Consider the following 21789-nt stretch of genomic DNA (forward strand, 5'->3'; position numbering starts at 1 on the left):
GAGGATTTGCCGTACGGTGAAGATCTGGTCCGTTGTCGACCGGTCGTCGATGAAACCGGTTTGGTAACTTCCCACGAACTCATTTACTTTAGGTGAAAGACGACGGAAGATGATCTGGGATAGCACTTTGTAGGCAGCATTCAAAATGGTGATCGCTCGAAAGTTCTCACACATTAACTTGTCGCCTTTCTTGTGTATGGGGGGACAGATTATCCCTTCTTTCCACTCCTCCGGCAGCTGTTCGGTTTCCCAGATCTTGACTACTAACTGGTGCAGACAGATGGTCAACTTTTTCGGGTCCATCTTGATGAGTTCTGTTGCGATACCGTCCTTACCAGCCGCTTTGTTGTTTTTGAGCTGGTGGATGGCATCCTTAACTTCCCTCAGCGTGGGAGTTGATTCGTTCCCGTCCTCTGCTGCACCAACATAGTCATTTCCTCCACTGCCTTGGTCCTCCGTGCTTACATTCTCTTCGCCATTCAGGTGCTCGTCGAAGTGCTGCTTCCACCTTTCGATCACCTCACGTTTGTCCGTCAGGAGGCTCCCGTCCTTATTCCTGCAGATTTCGGCTTGCGGCACGTAGCCTTTGCGGGATGCGTTGAGCTTCTGGTAGAACTTGCGTGTTTCCTGTGAACAGCACAGCAGTTCCATTTCCTCGCACTCCGCTTCTTCCAGGCGGCGCTTTTTCTCCCGGAAGAGACGGGTCTGCTGCTTCCGCTTCTGTCTGTATCGCTCCACATTCTGTCGGGTTCCATGCTGCAGCATTACCGCCCGCGCTGCATCCTTCTACTCCAGAACCGCTCTGCACTCCTCGTCGAGCCCATCGTTTCTTCGACTCCGTTCTACGTACCCGATAGTGCTCTCGGCTGCGTTGTTGATGGCTGCTTTGACTGTACTCCAGCAGTCCTCTAGAGGGGCCACATCGGGCACACCCTCGTCCGGCAACGCTGCCTCGAGATTCTTCGCGTATGCGGTGGCGACATCCGGTTGCTTCAGTCGCTCTAGATCGTATCGGAGCGGCCGCCGGTAATGTACGTTGTTAATAACGGAGAGTTTTGGGCGCAGTTTAACCATCACCAGGTAGTGATCAGAGTCGATATTAGCACCACGATAGGTCCTGACGTCGATAATGTCTGTTAACGACACTGGCAGCACTGAATCGACGCCAGTCAAAAATGACATCGATGTGAAGTCTCTGACTGAGGGAACGTCACAACGGTCAAAAAGAAATTAAAAACATTGTCTATTCGCATGTGATACGTATTCAGAACATTCGCAAATATTGAATTTACATCATAAATTAATTTATTAATATTTTGGGATTGTGCGCGAGTGCCTATATCTGAGTTATTTCGTTTATACCTCGTAAGAAGATTGAAATAGCTTAGTTAACTAGAAGTTAATCATGAATTCATTTATATAGGCTAGCACAACCAAACATTGCATCTCTAACCTCTGCTATATTAAGGAATCACAATTATTGTACCGTAAGTTCAGCTGAAACTATTTATCTGGATTGTTATCTTATTAGATACCTTCACTAGGCAAACTGCTCTCTAATCTTGCGAAGAACAGCGAGAAGTATAATTTGTTGGGCAAGACCGGAATTGAAAGACCAAATTGTGAGTAGTATTAACACCGGTCTCAAACTTACCATATTAATAAATTTTCCTTTCTTAGCTTTAAGAATACGGCACACCAAACACCGTGCGATTCTGTATCGAGGTCCGAAAGTCTACCCAACAAACTTAAAGAATTTGCTTCGCGGAATCTGTGGACAGAAGGATGCCGGAGACGGATAGAAACGACTGTAAAGTCTGCCGGCGATCGAACAACCTGGACAACATGGTGTTCTGTCCACGGTGTGAAGAATGGTATCATTACCAATGCGCTGGGGTGAATGAATCTGTTGCGGACCGAAGCTGGGTGTGTGGTAATTGCTCGATTCTGCCACCCATCGATCCACCTGGGCAAACAAGCACTCCGGTGAGTAGTGTCCCATCTGTAGCGACGACACCTTCTGCCGGTCTACCGTCAATCGCGACCAGTGCACCACTCGGGTTGCCACCACCAGGAATGTCGACTGCTGCACAGGGTCTGGAAAACCCAAGACAGTCGATCTTAACAGACCAGGCAAGGGCTAGCCTTCAGTGGATTCAGGAACAGCGTGAAAACTTGGAGAAGGAGATGGAAGAAAACCATAGACAAGAAATGGAACGGAAGCGGCAGGAATTGAGGAAGCTTGCCAATAAAGCTATGTTAGGCATCGTTGACAGAACGCATGAAGGCATTGGGAACAGCTTGTGTGGACAGTCTGCAGCGGCGGGAGCCAATAAAGTGCAGAACTGGATGCAACAGATGGTCGGCGAAATGAGGAACCTTTCGATTGCTCAACCGAGCGGAAGGGCAGAGGAAATTATGTCGGCTGCACCTACGTTTGACATCAGTTCCTTTCTGACCACTTCAGGTACGTCTGTGCACGGACTTGACCCAAACCCGTCGTCAACTATCCACGGATCGCAAGGTAGGTCAGTGGTTATTCCGACAACAACTATTCCTCCGGTTCATTCGATGCCAGTCGGACCATCACAGTTAACCACTGATAGTTGGCTAGGTGCAAACATGCAGACTGAAATCAATCGTTATCAGCACTTAGGGGCGATGCCAAGAGGGTTAGTTAGTCGAGTGCCACCAGGGTTGGGAATCAATACACAAACAAACGTTGTGACAGCCTGCTCTACGGTTCCAACCGTGGGTCCTACTTCGAATCATTCGGGCTTTTCGGTAGTAACCGGTTCATCGGTAGCTGGTAATCCGTTGACAAATACTCTGTCACAACCACAATTCTATGCTGGGATAGCAACAAACGTGAGTGCACCCTTCGTGCAATCAGCAACATCTTTTCCTAACTTCGTTCCTGGGCTGGCTTTCAACACCGCGATGAATGGGAGTAGTCAGGCCTTCCAGCAGTTTCCAGATGCAGGATATGCAAATAATGTTGGTGTAAATGGAGGAGTTCCGCTTGGTCAGAATAACTTCCAAAGTCTTCCAAGGATGCCTAATCCGCTAGCTCAGCTTCAAATCGTTCCTACGCAACACCAGCTTCTGGCGAGGCAGGTTATGCCCAAGGACCTTCCTCCTTTCCGAGGGGACCCAGAAGACTGGCCCTTGTTTTATAGTGCGTATGTGAACTCGACGACGGCGTGTGGATATTCAGACGTCGAGAACCTGGCCAGGCTTCAGAAAGCATTGCAAGGCAGGGCCTTTGACGCTGTTAAAAGTCGGTTGTTACTTCCGGCGTGCGTGCCACAAGTGTTAAACACACTCTACATGTTATTTGGCAGACCAGAACTGATAATTCAAACGATGTTGAACAAGATACGCGAGGTTCCGGCACCACGATCAGACCGATTAGATACACTGATATCATTCGGTATGGCCGTCCAGAATTTATGTGACCATTTGGAGGCAGCAGGACAGATAGCACACATGTGCAATCCAACGTTACTACAGGAACTGGTGGAAAAGATTCCAGCCCAACAACGGTTGGATTGGGCACTTTACAAACGGCAGTTTATGGCGGTCGACTTACGTACATTCTCGACCTACATGTCAACTCTCGTCGCTGCAGCATCCGATGTCACAGTCATCACAGACACTAAGCAGTCACAAGCAGGAAGAAGTGATCGAGGAAAAGAGAAAAACTTTCTCAATGCACATTCCGTGGCTGAGCCATTTAAAAAGGAAATTTTAGAGGAAAACATATCCGGAGTGGTGTGCTTAGCTTGTAACGGACCCAATCACAAAGTTAAAGATTGCGTGATCTTTAAGAAATGGGGTCCTGAGAATCGATGGGAAATTGTTAGAGAAAATCATCTCTGCAAAATGTGCTTGGGAAAACATGGGCAGCGGCCTTGCAAGCAACAAGGAAATTGCGGAATGGAAGGTTGTCAGCTACGACACCACCCGCTGCTGCATGTTGAATACCAGAAGCAGCAAGTTACGTCCGAATTGGAGCTGAATGCAGGAAGTGTAAATGTGAGTTCCGGAGAGGGAGTTAATGCTCATCATTCTACAGGAAATGCTACAATGTTCCGTATAATTCCCGTAAAGCTTTCCTGGAATGAAAAATCCGTCGAGACCTTTGCGTTTTTAGATGACGGTTCATCGATGACGCTCATGGAACAGTCAATTGCCGATCGTTTGGGCATAGATGATGGTGAATCACTTCCTTTGGGCCTAACATGGACGGGCAACATTAACCGGCAAATTCCAAACTCCAAGCGGGTTTCTATTGAAGTTTCTGGTCAAGGCGCTAGTAAAAGTTTTGCTCTGAATGATACTAGAACTGTCCCGAACCTAGAACTTCCGAGGCAAACTCTGAAGTACGAAGAGCTGGCACGTCAATATGCCCATTTAAAAGGGCTACCGATGAGCAGCTATGAAGCAGTTTCGCCTGGTATATTGATAGGCTCCAACAATGCTAGCTTGATTGCAACATTAAAGCTACGTGAAGGAGAACTTGGCGACCCGCTGGCTGCTAAAACTCGATTGGGTTGGTCTATTTACGGACATGTAGCTAATATGCGTGAGGCACAGAACTTTAGCTTTCATATTCGTGAAAATTACTTTGGGAAATATGAAAACGAAAAAAAATCGGAAAACACTCGTCCCAAATCTTTAGGGGATGGCACATGCGTTTCAAAAGGTTCGACGAAGCAGGTATTAAGAGAGATCACACTCGATAAGCTGAAGGCAGACAAGGATTATGTATCGAGTGGAACAGAAAGAAAGATAGGTTGCAACAAAGCAGTAAAATCTAGAACACGGACCAGAGGACGTGTTCTGTCTGATATTCAAGGCCGAGACGGATGTATTCGCCAGGCAGTCGTACGGACTGCATGTGGAGTCTTCCGTCGCCCCGTATCGAAGCCAGCAGTGCTCCAGTTAAGAAGCGAGAGTAACGCAGAAGACGCAGCGGAACCGGAAGTGCGTTACGGGCCGGGGGATGTTAACGACACTGGCAGCACTGAATCGACGCCAGTCAAAAATGACATCGATGTGAAGTCTCTGACTGAGGGAACGTCACAACGGTCAAAAAGAAATTAAAAACATTGTCTATTCGCATGTGATACGTATTCAGAACATTCGCAAATATTGAATTTACATCATAAATTAATTTATTAATATTTTGGGATTGTGCGCGAGTGCCTATATCTGAGTTATTTCGTTTATACCTCGTAAGAAGATTGAAATAGCTTAGTTAACTAGAAGTTAATCATGAATTCATTTATATAGGCTAGCACAACCAAACATTGCATCTCTAACCTCTGCTATATTAAGGAATCACAATTATTGTACCGTAAGTTCAGCTGAAACTATTTATCTGGATTGTTATCTTATTAGATACCTTCACTAGGCAAACTGCTCTCTAATCTTGCGAAGAACAGCGAGAAGTATAATTTGTTGGGCAAGACCGGAATTGAAAGACCAAATTGTGAGTAGTATTAACACCGGTCTCAAACTTACCATATTAATAAATTTTCCTTTCTTAGCTTTAAGAATACGGCACACCAAACACCGTGCGATTCTGTATCGAGGTCCGAAAGTCTACCCAACAATGTCGGAGAAGTCCCGTCCATCAATCAGAACGTGGTCGATTTGCGATTCCGTTTGTTGTGGTGATCTCCAGGTGTAACGATACGGGAGGCTGTGCTGGAAGAAGGTGCTACGAATGGCCATGTTCTTGGAGGTGGCGAAATCGATGAGGGGTAGGCCATTTTCGTTCGTCAGCTGGTGGGTGCTGAACTTTCCGATCGTCGGTCTGAATTCCTCCTCCTGGCCTACCTGAGCGTTTAGATCCCCTATGATGATCTTGACGTCGTGGTTTCGGCAGCGGTCGTACTCGCGTTCGAGCTGCGCGTAAAATGCGTCTTTGTCATCATCAGTACTTCCGGAGTGAGGGCTGTGCACGTTTATTATGCTAATGTTGAAGAATCGGCCCGTGATCCTCAACCTGCACATTATTTCGCCGATCGGCCACCAACCGATCAGGCGCCTCTGCATGTCGCCAATCACTATAAAAGCTGTTCCCAGCTCACGTGTGTTGCCGCAACTCTGGTAGATGGTATGATTACCTCTAAACGTTCGCACCATAGATCCTGTCCAACACACCTCCTGCAGCGCTACGATTCCGAACCCATGGAAGCGTAACAGATTCATCGAATATAGCAAGTTCACTTGAATGTATACTAATGGGATACGAAAGAGACAATTGTCTTATAATTCTGTTTTGATGCATAAACTGATATTCCTTTTACATTGACTTTTTTCGTTAAGATTTTATCATATAGCTGAGATATCTCTTTCGCATCCCATCAGTATAAATTCAAGTAAACTTGCTAGATAACATAATCGAGAAAAAAAAACTAGAATTCGTTGAATAAAGACACAGCAACAGGTACCGTCGGAACTGAGGAGGGTCCAGCTCTGTATACAGTACCATCGGCATCAATTACCGTCACTCAATATTTTATGAAGCTTAAATTTCCACGTAAAGGCCAGCGGTGGGAGTTGAGCAGCGTACGAAATACATATCTGAGTAGAAGCGATGGACAGTTTGCAAAGATTGAGCTCACCATGGTTTTAACAAGCATCCAGCAACGGACGACAACGGTCGGTCGCCGGGCGAAGCTCGGACTTGTGGCTGTGGTAGCAGTTACGAAGTGGAGAATTTAATATAGGTAAACTGATAAAAATGATAATAAATTTACTTTCTAATCTTTATTAATGGTGGGAGTTTTTCGTTTCGGTGTTACTCGCACTGCTTGGAACATGACGCTCTCACACGTTCCGGTGGCGTTCCATGTTTGCTGTATAGTTGTTGTCTCTTTTGCCCTGCGCCGCCGGTCGGTGTCCAGTTAGTTACTATAGTGGCCATTCAAAGTACAACGTGCTGCACGTGTTGGAACTGCCATGAAACTATTACTATTTTATCAGCTTCGAAGCAGCAGGACCTTACTAGGGTACTGGTTCCCTTATTAAGCATGTAGCTCCCATTTTCATCCTACGAAAAACAAAGGATTGAAGCCTTATTTGTTTTGTTTCTTATTTTTGTATTTTTTGTTAGGAGTGAGCACGCATGAAAACAAAAAGAACGGAATCAATCGGTGCCGTAATCGCTTGTTTTCGAATAGGATGAATAAGGGTGCGTGAGATTACTGATGGAACACATACCCTATTTTATTGGAAGACACATTCATAAAGGGAATTAACGAAGGGATGTGATTAAATTTTACGTGACGGTGGTGGTCACATCGATACACAAATCGTCTGAGCTGCCTTCGGTCCTGGCGAAATGAAAAATGTATGAGTTTCTCTGTGTTCAAGCTGGAGCTAACACAATTTTGATAATGTATGCTATCAGCAGCAGGGTCTTTTATTATTTTTGGGTTTCATCATAAATTGCCCCCTCCGGAATTTATAGAGTCTCAAGAGAATCATAAAGGATTTACTATTTATTGATTCACGTTAAATGTATTGCTCTACTTTGTACACGGGCATAGCTTGTGAGAAAATCCAGAGCAACGTATGTATGTATTTGAACATTCTTATCTTAGAGAACCATTACAACCCGAAATAACTGAGGGAATGTGTTGTGTTGTTGCGAGAATACAATGGAAAACTTCTTGAAGTACTTTTAACAAAATTTCAACAGAACTTCTTAATTTTATTGATTAAATTTTTGAATTATTATTTACTTAGGTCGTTTTCAGCAGTGGCGGTCTGTTCTAAATTTCGTCGTTTGAATAAATTAAATGAAAATTTCACGCTTCCCCTGGCACGTTTCAAGTTTTATTTTTGCACAGTTTGATACTGAATAGAACTGTGCTACGCTTTCTTATATTTGGATTTATCCTGGACTTATCATTCGGATCAGCGAAGGTTTAACATAATTACATACCATGATGAAGTTGTCCCAGTTCCATTACCTGTATTTTTTTCGATTTTCATGAGCTCAATGCATTACAATCCATAAAGTGTGTCTACTTTTCTGAGGATAACAGTTTACTGAAATATTTGGAGGAATAACAAAATTTCTATAAACACATCCCAATAGGTATGAAAAGCGAATTATAAGTAGAATTTCTACTTGTATATGATGTTACCCCAGTGCTCTCGGTCAAGCAATTCTTCAGCCAAACAGTTGAATTGAATACTGAGTTCAACGACAAAAACATTCGTTTATTGTGTTCCAGTGAGATAAGGCTAATGATAATAATGCCTATTTTTGCCAGCATTCATTCCCACAACCCCTAGGTCAACCCCTAAACCAGCCCCCTATGCAACGCTAATTTCTTGAGATTGATGCTTCGTTTAACACCCACCGCCGCGCCGCGACCACCACGAACCCTTATCGAGTCGAGATACCTGCCTGTTTCGGTTTATGGGGTTGTGCTTATCTCGCACGATAGGTAGCTCGACTAAAGCAGCCAATCGTCTATAAATGAGAGTTAACGATGTTGCTACCGTTTCACACCAAATCCAATCGAGGTGCTAATCAATAACAGGCGCGATGAAGATTTTCGGGGTTCTTTTGCTGGTGATTGCGAGTGTTCTGGTGGGAGCTGGCCCGGTAGGGACAAAGATCGATGATAATGAAGTGTGAGTATTTCGATGTTCATTATGTGCGACGAGTCGTAGCGTTCTGACAGCAATTACCTACTGGCGGGACGCAAACTGATGAGCGAAGCGAGTGAAGGGTTCTTGGAAGCAAATGATTGTTTCAGTGTAAAATGGTGAATAAAAGTTGTTACTGAATATTTGGGTTGGCCAGATGTAGTGATCACGACAGAAATCAAATGTGCTGCCTTATTTGCAAATTGCAAAAATCTGCTGAAAACTTTTTTTTATGACGACTATAAGGAAAAATTCATGGACAGTGTTTAAAACCAGGCTTGGAAAGCGTCAATTTCAACACGATTCGTCACGTGATTTTTACAGAAATGCCTCTCTCAATGTCATTGAATCGGGAGACGATGACCAAAAGAGTCTAACAATATTCGCTCATTTGTTGGTCATGACGGAGCGTGACAAGCTTGTTAACAGGGCAATTACCAGCACATAGATGGATTTTGTTATTGTTTAAATCCTTCAAATCATAAATACATGCCTCCTCTATCTATCAAATACAACGACTAGCCTAAATTTGCTTGGGCCACGGGAAAATTTTAATTTCAAAACAATATGGAAGTTTTCGTCATGACGCTTGATTATTGCGAAATGACATGACGAAGAGCGCGAGTGCTCGTTTCATTTTGTGACGATGAAAAGGCCTACTTGCTCATCGTCATGGGATGGTCACGACCAATAACAAGACTGTTTAAAACATCCTGTAGGTCGTGCAATATTGGTTTTGCTTGAAGAAAGTTAAAACACAGACAAACAGACATATCACATGAAACAAAGTGCGATTAAAATCATCGTCACAAAAGTATAATCGCCCAATGTTAATTACCAGCGTTCGGAATTTTCGCTCATTCTCACGAAAATAGGATTCTCCCTCACGCCAATTTTCAGTGAAAATCTGACTTGAGAAATCTTCCGCACAAAAAAGAGAGTGAAAATATTCTTTCACTCACTCTCAAAGCTGCGAGAATTTCGTTTGCCCTTCGTCGGCCGATTGTTGTCTTTCCTCGACTCATATAACGTCGACGATGATTGGTTTCATGTAGTAAATTTTCTACTATCTCTATGTGGTCGGCGTGGTGCTGTGGTTAGACTGCGCGTGTCGCGGTTGTTTTCCAGGCTCGAATCCCGTCGCGGGCACATTTTTTGTTAATTTGCCTTGAAAAGATTTTCGTGAGAATTTGGTGAGTGAAAATTCAACAGAAATTATCCGCAGGTTGAAGCGATTTTTAGTTATCATTAATCGCTTCTCTTGAACGAAGTGCTGGAGGGGAAAAGTGTTTCTCAAGCAAAATGATGAAAATAAGCTCTCTCGCCGCCGTGAGAATAGCTTATTTCGTATCGCTGAAACGAAAATTACGAACCCTGCTAATTACGCTGTGTTTCGCAAACCCACTGAGTAGATGGCGGTAGTGAACAAACGTCAAACAGAAGCAAAAATGATGTGAGCGCCGTGAGCGAGAGATTTGCGAACAACAGAATATTCAAATAGCCCGTTAAAAAGGGAAACGATGAGAAGTGGGTAGAGAGAGACGTCTGTATATCTGTGGTTATAATGTGCCATTCTACATTCAAAAAACAATAAGTGAAATAAAGTGTGGTATTTGCATTAGAGATTGTAAAGTGCGAAGGGACTTCTTCATTTGGCTGATTATTATGATGTTCGATTGAACTGTAGACCCCCATCAAAATAAAACAGCTGGTCAAAAAAGTGCATGTCTCGGTGGTAATTTTCTGAAGTTCAATTTTATAAAAAAAAATGATAAGAGAACCGAAAGCAACACGGAAATGAACGTCGACTTAATATTGTAGCAGAAATTTATAATTTATGATCTTTTGAGATGATTATATATCCTCATTTATTGGAGAACATCCAGTTTGATGAAATGCTTAGGTAGTACAGTTTTATGGACCACTTAACATAGAATTCAGAGCTGCACAATGTCAGTCTTGTCTTATATTGATATCGAGCTACCGTCACTCCCACTGTAGGCCGGTCAACATCGAGACGACAATGCCAAGCAGTGACTTGATATTATTATCATTGTAACTGATCTGATATGTTGGTTGCCAAAACATAAACTTTACGATGAATATCATGCAATACAAATTAGTTTCTACTACATTTTAAAATATTATCCTGGTAAGGCATTATTTGGATTAAAAAAAAAACAAAGATGGTTTATCAGCTGGCCTATCAATGAAATACAAACTACCTCCGTTCAGTTGTGATGGAAGAAAGAAAGTAACAATAAGTCAGCAGAGCACACACAGACTTTTATAGCAGTCGCCCTATTCATTCATTTTAGTTGGTAATACATCGTTATAACTTGGGCTGCAAAAAGGTGAGTCGATAAGCAGAGCTTACAACATAACTCTGGTCCCAAGTCACAAGTCCCTGTCTCATGCTTCCAAGGGTCAATCGATAACAAATACCTCAAACTAAGAGTTGTGTGCAGGTACCTCGTAGTGCAGCCTGGGCACTGTTGTCCTTCTGACATCAGCTAGATTGAGGAGGTACGTCCCGAGCGACTGTTCACCAAGGAGGTGCGGCTTAAACAGCGTCTGTTCTGGCCTTCAGCGGCTGAGTATGAAAATCTCCTCCACCGGAAGCTATACCTAAGGTAGCAGCCAAATCACGGAGGATAGGGGACCATAGGCCAACAACCTACGGTTCTCGAAACCCAAAAACCGATACAGAAACTGAAAATGAAAGATTACGAATTGATTCAACGTCAACGACTTTTAGCGCGACCCTAGCCCAGCAAATGGTACAACTAGACAATGAGGCATGCCGTATGAAGCTTGAGATCCTAGGACTGAGCGAAGAAAAACACAGATTGGCGTCCGGTCAAATTCTGCTATACTTTGGCCTACGAGGCGAACACGCTCCTCGTCACCATGGAGTTGGTTTCCTATTCAGCGCTCACGCCCACGCTGCGCTCACGAAGAAGGATCTTATTAATGAACACAACAATGTCAGATTTAGAACACGGATTCGAAACCTTACCATGAACCAATGTTACGCCCCGATGCTGCTGAATTGCAAGACAAAGAGAACTATTACAGTCAACTGAATGCTGTCGTGGAAAAGATTCCGAAAGGTGATATCAAGATCCTCATGGGCGACTTAAATTTAAACGTGAAGGTTGGATCCGACAACTCGGGCTATGAGCACGCCATGGTCTCGGAGAAATGAGCGAAAACGGAGAGCTGTTTTGTGGCAACAATGGCATGGTGATTGGGAGATCGCTCTCTCCTCATCGACCAGTGCACAAATTGGCACGGGTTTCCCGTGATGGCGTCACGGGAAATCAAATCGACCACATCAGCATCAGCCGAAAATGGAGACGCAGCCTTCTTGATATGCTGAACAAACGTAGCGCCTACATTATTGCGTCCGACTATCATCTCCTAATCGGCGAGATCCGACTGCGCATTGCCAGGATCCAGCGACAGGAGGAGAAAATCGGGCACCGGTTCAACACACGCCGACTGGAAGACGCTGAGGTGAAAAGGTCCTTCATCGAGGAGCTAGAGAACCGTGCTGTGAATATTCCAGAAAGTGGAAGCGTAGAAGGTCAATGGAGCGCCATTATGAACGCCTTCATTGCTTCCGGAGAGAATAATTTGTGTGAGCTACGCAACCGAAGAAAGAAGTGGATCAAAGATGATACCTGGAGGAAGATAGAGGAGCAAAGGAACGCCAAAGCCGCGATAGAGCAAGCGAAAACACGAGGAGCCAAAGCCGTAGCCCGTCAGGCTCTCGAGAAGGAAGTGAAACGCTCTCGTAGACGGGACTAAAGAGCGTGGGCGGACTACCTAGCCGACGAATGCGAGAAAGCCGCAAACACCGGCGACATCCGGCTGCTCTACGAGGTTTCATGTCGCCTTAGTGGGACCAAGATGAATGATACGATGCCCGTGAAAGACACGTCTGGACAGTTGCTGACCGATCCGGCTGACCAGTTGAAACGCTGGTTCGAGCACTTTGGAAACCTTTTTCAAGTGTCGGCAACGCCATCAGCACCTCAGCATGATCCGGCAAGGGTTCGATGCATTACCCGTGTCAACACCGCAGCTCCATCAGTGCAGGAGATAAAAACAGAAATTGAACAGGGGCCCAGGGGTCAAACGCATATCAGCTGAGGTGGTCAAAGCGGACCCCATAGTATCCGCAGAACTAATGCATCAATTATTCTGCAATATAGAGGAAACCGAGACATTTCCGGCTTCCCAAAAAATGGTGACCTGACTGTATGCGATAATTGGCGGGGCATTATGTTACTGAGTATCGTTCTCATAGTCCTCTGCAAAGTGATCCTTAACCGCAACTCTCCGACGGCAGCAAGCAAGATTCCGTGCTGGACGATCATGTGTGGACCATATCGTCACGCTCCGTATCATTCTGGAGCAAATCAATGAATTCCAACAGTCTCTCTACCTGGTGTTAATTGATTACAAAAAAGCTTTCGACTGTCTCAATCACGGAAACATGTGGGAAACCCTCAGGCGCAAGGGTCTCCCTGAGAAAATTATCGGCCTCATTGAAGCACACTGTAGCACAGTATAGGGCATTTCCGTGAACCAAATCACCCCATCGTTTGATGAGAGTGCCAGTCTGGGGCCAGAAAGTTCTTCGTAAGCGAGCATGCCACTCGCATGAATCATAAGTGACTACCGCGCCTCTGGTGGCCAACATAGGAAACGTATGGTTATCTCACAGAACAGGTAATCTGCAAACTAATGCAATGCAAATACTAAACCTAACTTGCTGTTTCCGCGTTTATTATATCGTTCCATGCCCTGCCAGGAGCCGTGCTGCAGCATGACCGCCCATGCTGCGTTCTTCTGTTCCAGAATCTTTTTACATTCATCGTCGAACGTTGGTCTCAGCTGCGTTGTTGGTGACTGCTTTTATTGTTCTCCAGCAGTTCTGGAGAGGGAAACGCTGTTTCGACATTCTCCCTATTAAAATGAGCAATTCGTTTAACATTAATAGTGACTCCATGGATGAGATGGATTATGATAGGTCGAAAGAAAATTTCTCTCCCAATTCGCAAACTAGGCCAAGCCCCTTTCGGATTCTTGGCTGACTATTTTGCAGGCACTTTTTTATTTGTACATTTGTTGCATTGCACTGGAGTGTAAACTGGTGGAACATTTATCACTATTTTCGTTAGAGTGTCGTATGTTCAGATAAAAGAGAACTTTACATCCTTCATAAATTTTACTAGCCTACAATGACTTTTTTTTCTTTTCAGTGATCGATCAGCACCCATGTCTGCCAACATGAATAACTATGTTGATATCATTATGATACAAATTGGACCATGGATGAATCAAAACTTTGTTCCCATCGATTTGCCAGACTTTATCGAAGGTTTCGAACACGTGAGTTGTGCACTCTTTAATCGATTCCCGTGAAATTACTTCATAGCCAATTTCAACTTGTCTGTTTTTTGTCCAGAGGCCAATTATAATCACCTACCATGGGGAAATTGAACTCACCAACGGTGTTTTCCATAGCATTCAAAGCGTGGTTCGCAGTGGGACTGCGATGATGCACTACGACAGAAAAGTTCTACGGGTGGTGTTGGGAGCGAATATCAGGCAGCTAGGGGTAAGTGTGTTGGCGAAATTTGACCCCGGCTAATTAAATCCTGACTGACATTCAAGTGTTGAAACGGTTCACTTTTGTGCAAAGTGCATAAGAATCTTCGAGTAAGTCCATTGGTTGTCCACAATCAGTAACCAACCAGATTCAGAAATGTGACTAGCTTTAAGGTATTTTTAGTTTTATTCTTGGGGTTTTTATTTATGAATACTAAGAGACGTTCCACACGTGCCTCAAATGGAATCAAGAAAAAGCTCCGAATATGTATTAATGATGTAAGAAACAGAGAGACCCTGGGAACCAAACCAGACGCCTTCAAGAGCAAAGAACCAACATCGATTTGCTGCTTGAGCTGATTCATCTTTGTTGCGATGTATAATTTGTTCGGTAATTTTAAGGACTTTTTGCTGTTTAACTCGCTTCATTCTCCGAAAATAAATTATTCAAAATGCTTAATAAATAACTTTTTCCAAGCGTGATATTGAGTTGCTTGTTAGCCGGCAGTAATGCTGCATCCTATTTTGTTTTTCAGCATACATGTTCGCAGTCACATCTTGTTACTTATTGAAAGCTGAGCCAAACAAGCCTAGAAGCGATTTATCCGAAAGGAACGAAACAAATTCAAGAAAACTTTTTCTGCTCGGCTTTTGCACTTCTTGAACATATTCGCTGCTGAACGTAAGGGTGAAGACAAGCTTTCGCTCGCAAATAAACTGGAGATGCTGTCTCGTTATTATGCCTAAGAACTCCCATTACATTTCGGAGCACACATATATACATTAGTAGAAACCGTGTTCAGAGATTCCAACACGTGTTTAACGTACTCATGTCACGAAATTTGGCTTAGGGGTAATATTCAACAAATAGGTTGGGACCTTGGGACTTTCGCAATTTTTGTTCCATTTCCAATTGGTACTTCTTCATCTCTAGCCAGCAATGCCTTTTTCAAATCAGAAACTTTATAAATGTATGTTCCGTTGCGCTAAACAGCAGTGGTTTTTCTTTAACAGTTTCCTTTTTCCCACAGTTCACTTACGATTATTCTGCACACATTATGGACCTGGGTCCATCCGGATGGGTTGACGTTGACATCGCAACCATGACGTTCGAATTTGAGTTTGGCATCGATTTGTCGAATTTCTTCATCTATCTGGATCATTTCCAGCTGACCAACATTGGGTAAGTTAGTTCTCTTTGTTGTTTGAGTTCTTAGATTTCATTGTCATCATATACCATAAGTGTTTCTAACTGTAATAACTATTCACCTAATTTCATAACTGCAAGGCTCAATCATCACAATTACTGCATTACTAACATGGATTAATAATCAGGTTTCTCATTATACAACCATGAACTTTTGATATACTCATCAGGAACTGGTTCATCACAAGCGTTTATCCTCAGGGAAGAAAATCAATTTCCCTGAATGGGCAATTGACGTTCATCCGTGCGAAAACTTTGTTTCATTCACTCTGACTTTTCCCATGATGGCGGCGCGTTGCGAACCGAAGTTTGTATGGTCTCTATGCCCACTGAGGGTTATGATATTCTATGCATGCCGCGCCGTCCGTCCTAGACTTATTTTGTGCTTCCGGAAGACCCCCGGGTTCCACGTACGGCCGACGTGTTAAATACATTTTCGTGCCACCACTGTTCCGACGACCTCCGAAAACGATAACAACTTTTTTACGACCCGGGTCCGTTTCATAAAAACACCCATCAGCAACCAGCCGGTTGTCAGTTGGTCCAGCATCGTACTTGGACGTCGTCGAGTTTTTATCCCGAAAACTCCAGCCAGCCAGCGTAGCCGCAACACATGACGGTACAATCTCGACGTGCTGCTGCTAGAGCTCAGGCCAGTTATTCATACACATATCTAACCTACTTATACTTTGCGAGGTTCGTGAACTACGCCAAATGTTTAGTTGCCCGCAACAGGAAAACCACTTGGGAGGGTGAAACAGGGCAAAAAGAGTGTTATGATAAAAGTTTTCTTCGCTCGTTTGCCTGATAATTTTCACTTTCAACTCCATACAGTGTCTGTCGGTATGAACGATACGTCGTATCATTTTATTAGAGTACGACTGACCCGAGCGGCGGTTGATGACTGAAAGACAGCTAGATGAAAACTACCTTAGGGAGCATCCATTAAGTACGTCACGCTTAAATTGGAGATTTTCGACCCACCTTCGTACGTGTTTTTTTTTTCCTATACTAACTACATTGCTTGTCACACCTTCACAATGAAGGTACTTTTATGGGTAGTTCGTTGATAGGATATTCGTTTACAGCCTTTACAGTTTACAGTTTATTTCTTGCAGTTTTGGTCAAATAAAGGTAATTTTACCCTATATATTTAGTTTAATATATTTTTAAATATATTTTTAGTGGCACATATATGTTCTACACTCGATACACGATAGTTCTTTCATTATGCTTTGCAATATTGTTATACTCAAATTCTTTAGCTCATATGACATGTTAGGATAAAATTGACCGAAATAAATTGAAGATAATTTCGTGAAAAATTGAATGTACAAACGCGTGCTATTCCTTTAAAAAATAGATAACAATAACAAGCAATTTCGATAAAATCTTGAGTTATGAACATATGAAGATTTACTTTCCACTTAACATTAAGGTAAATTGACCTTTATATGACTAAAACTGCAAGAACTAATAAACTGCAAGAAATAATAAAAAATATTGATTCTATCTCACCGGAATCCAGAGTTATAGACGTATGAATATCTATTTTCCACTAAAAATAGGAAAATACTACCTTTATTTGACTAAAACTGCAAGAAACAAACTGCTCCTGGGAATAACTTTATTTTATCAAAAAAAAAGTCTAAATTTATCTCAACGGAATCCAGAGTTATAGACGTATGAATATCTATTTTCCACTAAAACTAGGGTAAAATTACCTGTATTTGGCCAAAACTGCAAGAAATAATAGCGGGCTGTAAACGAATATCCTATCAACGAACTGCCCATGAAAGTACCTTCATATTAACGAAAAAAGATTAAATTTATCTCAACGGAATTCAGAGTAATAAACATATGAATATCTACTTTCCACTAAAAATAGGGTAAAACTACCTTTATTTGACTAAAACTGCAAGAAATAATAGCGGGCAGTAAACGAATATCCAACCAACAGACTGCCCTTGAAAATACCTTCATTTTAACAAAAAAAGATTAAATTTATCTCAACGGAATCCCTAGTTATAGACGTATGAATATCTACTTTCCACTAAAAATAGGTTAAAGCTACCTTTATTTGACCAAAACTGCAATAAATAATAGCGGGCTGTAAACGAATATCCTACCAACAGACTGCCCGAAAATACCTTCATTTTAACAAAAACAGATTAAATTTATCTCAACGGAATCCCAAGTAATAAACGTATGAATATCTACATTGCACTAAAAATAGGGTAAAATCACCTTTATTTGACCAAAACTGCAAGAAATAATCGCGTGCTGTGAACTAATACCCTACCATCAAATTGCCCATGAAAATACCTACATTTTAACGAAAAAAGATCGACGATATTCCAGCGGCGTCCAGAGATATTCAATTTTACGACATTTTCTTAGAAAAAAATCCACTGTGCAGTGGATCACAGATGACACCTGGAGGAAGATAGAGGAGCGAAGGAACGCCAAGCGATAGAGCGAGCGAAAACACAGTAGCATGAAATCGAACAGATCCTCGGTGGTCGATCACATATCAGCCGAGATGCTCAAAGCTGACCCTGTGGTATCTGCTCAACTGCTGCATTATTTGGGAAACCGTGACGTTTCCGTTCGACTGGATGCAAGGCGTCTTAGTAAAGGTGCCCAAAAAGGATGACTTGACATAGATAATTGGCGGAGTATCATGTTGCTGTGCATTGTTCTCTAAGTCCACTGCAAAGTGATCCTTCACCGGATACAGGAGAAGATTGACGCAACTCTCCGGCGGCAGTAAGCAGGATTCCGTACCGGACGATCCTGCGTGGACAATATTGTCACGCTCCGTATCATCTTGAAGCAAATCAATGAATTTCTAGAATCTACCTTTTCGACCTTTCGACCGTCTCAATCACGGAAACATGTGGGAAGCCCTCTGACGCAAGGGTGTCCCTGAAAAAATCATCAGCCTCATTGAAGCACAGTACGGGGCATTTTCATGCATAGTACTAAACAACGGTGTCTTGTCCGATCCCATCCGGGTCGTTGCTGGAGTGAGGCAAGGATGTATACTATCATCACCGCTATTGTTCCTCATCGCAATCGACGAGATCCTGGTAGGCGCGATTGATCGCGAACCAAATCGTGGGTTGCTGTGGTAGCCCATTACCATGGAGTACCTAAATGACTTCGAACTGGCAGATGTGCTGATAACGTTGCTCTTTTAGCTCAAGGGCGCTTTGATATGCAGAGTAAGCTCGACGATCTTATCGGTCGCTCCTCGTCGGCCTCACTATCAACGCCAAACCGTTGGATGTAAACACGGTCAAACCTTTCAGCTCCACGGTAGCTGGGCAAGCAGTGGAGAATGTTGACTTCCAATATCTTGGTAGCCAAATGTCGGCCGATGGTGGCTCCAAGATCGACATAGGTGCACGGATCAAGAAGGCGAGGGCTGCCTTTGGGAGTGTAAGAAATGTATGAGATCAGATTAGTCGACGCACCAGAATCAGAATTTTCAACTTCAACGTGAAATCTGTGCTGCTCTACGCCAGTGAAACCTGGTGTGTATCAGCGGAGAGCACTCAACGGCTGTACGTCTTCATAAATAGATGCCTGCGGTATATAATTCGTACATGGTGGCCTCACAATTGAATCTCCAACGTGGAGCTCCATCGTCGATGTCATCAAATGCAAAAGAAATTCGGGAGCGAAAGTGGAGGTGGGTCGGCCACACTCTACCCAGGGGCGAGAACGAAATCTGCAAACAAGTGTTAGATTGGAACTCAGCAGGACATCGTAGCAGAGGCAGACCTTCAGGCTCATGGCGACGCAGCCTGAACAAGGAAATAAAGGAAGTCGACAGAAATTTGACCTGGTCACATTAACGAAATTAAAAATCTCTAGCCCGGGGTTGGTTCATCTCGGGACCCATGGTCTTGCATCTCTTCCGAAGGTGCTCACATTTTATAAGTATGTCGGGAGTGGGATTCGATCCCAGATCCTTGGCCTGATAGTCAAGTGCTTAACCATCACACTAGGTTCACTCAACAAATTTTAATGATCCCCAATCATGTTTTTATTTATGCACTTATTTGATTATGAATAATATCGGATTTTGTTCATTCTGAGTTCTTTTTGTAGTTCTACGACCGTCACTATAGTTTCATTTAAATCTGTTTTGTGAAGTGAGAACTTTCGGTTCTAACAAAATTAGCACTATTTTGAACTTTCCTTCTACTCGGAGCAAAGAGGTGTTGAAAGTAAGGAAATTGTTTCGTTTCCCGTCATCCCGTCATTCAGTTCATCCAACCACATCTACTTCCCGTCGGGGATTGCTGTTTCCTCTGTATACAAGACGAGTATGGAGTTTATCTTATCATTTCCTCGGAAATGTTTGATTTAAATCCAAAGTGGAAATGTTCATCTCTTCTATGCTTTTAATTTTTCCCATCTCCTTTCATCCTCTCAAACAGCAACTTGAACATTCGATTCCGTGGCAACATTCTGGTTGACTGGCTGTCCAACATCTTCGTCGGTATCATCACCACCATTTTCAACAACACCATCACAAACATCGTATCCAACTCGCTGCACAGCTTCATTCAGGCTACCCTGGACGAGATGAATGCCCGCGTGCAGGCCCAGGGACGTGCTCTGACTGAGCAAGAGCTGACCAACCTCGTCTACCAGCTGAAGCACATGTTCTGAGGCAACAACTGATGCAGAGCAATATCGCCCCCGAATGTTGAACCGAAATTGAAATCAAAGTCAATTTCGGCGTTTCGGCCAAAGTCAATTCGTTTGGGAGTGTCACATGCAAAAGGGGGAAAGTGTGATTCTAGAGTATAGTTTGAATTATATTATTTTGCAAATGTTGTTGAAGGTCTTAACTAAGAAAGAAATCTTCCAAACTGGACGTTTTCACTCAATTGCAGTGAACTGCATTATTTCTACAATTTTTACGTACGATTCATGGAGCCATCTAGGGTGTTTTAGCCAATAGTGGAACCTTAACCTATAGTGGACTTCTAAGCTGCTTCCCAGTCAACACACGATCGCATATGATGTTGAATAGGATGCAAAAGTGGAGGCGATCTACACACACTTTACACGCAGCTAAATGGAAGCATGTACGCATATGATCTCCACTTTAGCATCCTATTCAACATCATATAAGACTTTGTGTTAACTGGGTTCTACCGGTAAACTTCCAGCGGGAAACCATGGCTCATGTGCCTAGACAGCAGTTCCAGGTATACCTCAATTTTATGTACATTTTTAATGGTATTTTTTTTTTTTTGAATATTCAGTCAGTTTAAAACTTGCAGTTTGTATCATTATGACTTAAAATTCAGGGGTTTTTAGCCTTTTTACACGCAGAGCACTTCATATCAATAAATTGTTTTGTGGAGCACCCATATTAGCGCCAAACCATACCTCATGAAATACTTAATACTATATAAATATTTACCGTTATCTCATACTTTTTTTTTATTACCCTCCGCTGACCCCCACACCAAAAAGCTCGCGTGGATCTTCCCGGTTGTGGACACACCTAACAAAGTATAAACAAAAAAAAAACGCGGATACTAAAAAACTAAGAGTTAAAAAACTAATGTGGAATCCCAGTGGAGCATTTGCTCCTTTGAAGGGATTCACGAATAAAATCAATAATAATTCTTAAATTAAATTACATTGTGATAACGATTGTGGCTTAAGAATGAACTAAATTTAAAATATACTTAAATGTAGGAGAAAAAAACTGACAGAAGCCAGACAAAAACCTACATTCACAAAAATGTTGACACGCTTAAAGAATACTTGTCCTTCTGACTTTTTTTTATAAATATCCCTGGCTTTGTCGATGATTACGATGAGCGGAGTACCGTCCCTACACAGTTATGGATCACACACAGTAACGGATCTTGATGTTTAAAGTCGAATATCTTGCTCAAAACATATATTTCGGCACAAAATTCATTTTTGTAGCAGAATCCTATTTGTTTTCTGAGATAAAAAGTGAGTTACAAGAGCTTTATCTGAAAATCAAATGTATTGTATTGTAACGGTTGAGTTGTCTTCTCATAACTGTCAGAAAATAGCCGAATTCCGTAAGAAGCTACTCCTGCAGTGGTAAGCACTAAAAGTATCGAAATCCATCGATTTTGACAAACCGCTCGAAAAAAAGATATGTTTCTATCCATTTATCGAAGTTTTGCTTGATTATGGGATTAAAATATTAAAATAATGTGACTGTTGAGGAGGACAGTCATCTTTCACGCGTTGGACCAATTATTGAAAGC

The 21789-nt window shown here is 42.8% G+C and overlaps 2 protein-coding genes across 2 annotated transcripts; both read left to right on the forward strand.

Moving 5' to 3' along the window:
- The first annotated feature begins 1333 nt into the window (after positions 1-1333).
- On the forward strand, positions 1334-5109 carry LOC134290511 (uncharacterized). The gene is made up of 2 exons (XM_062857666.1): positions 1334-1487; positions 1545-5109. Exon 2 carries the CDS (start codon positions 1786-1788, stop codon positions 5107-5109), a length of 3324 nt encoding a protein of 1107 aa, XP_062713650.1. The 5' UTR covers positions 1334-1487; positions 1545-1785.
- A 3395-nt stretch (positions 5110-8504) lies between these two features.
- On the forward strand, positions 8505-20362 carry LOC109421107 (uncharacterized). Its single transcript, XM_019695584.3, has 5 exons — positions 8505-8664; positions 13953-14082; positions 14159-14311; positions 15333-15484; positions 19960-20362. The coding sequence occupies exons 1-5, from the start codon at positions 8576-8578 to the stop codon at positions 20192-20194; spliced, it is 759 nt and encodes a 252-aa protein (XP_019551129.2). The 5' UTR covers positions 8505-8575; the 3' UTR covers positions 20195-20362.
- Positions 20363-21789: the final 1427 nt, after the last annotated feature.

The sequence above is a fragment of the Aedes albopictus genome, chromosome 3, assembly GCF_035046485.1.
Source record: "Aedes albopictus strain Foshan chromosome 3, AalbF5, whole genome shotgun sequence".
In the NCBI taxonomy this organism is placed as follows: domain Eukaryota; kingdom Metazoa; phylum Arthropoda; class Insecta; order Diptera; family Culicidae; genus Aedes; species Aedes albopictus.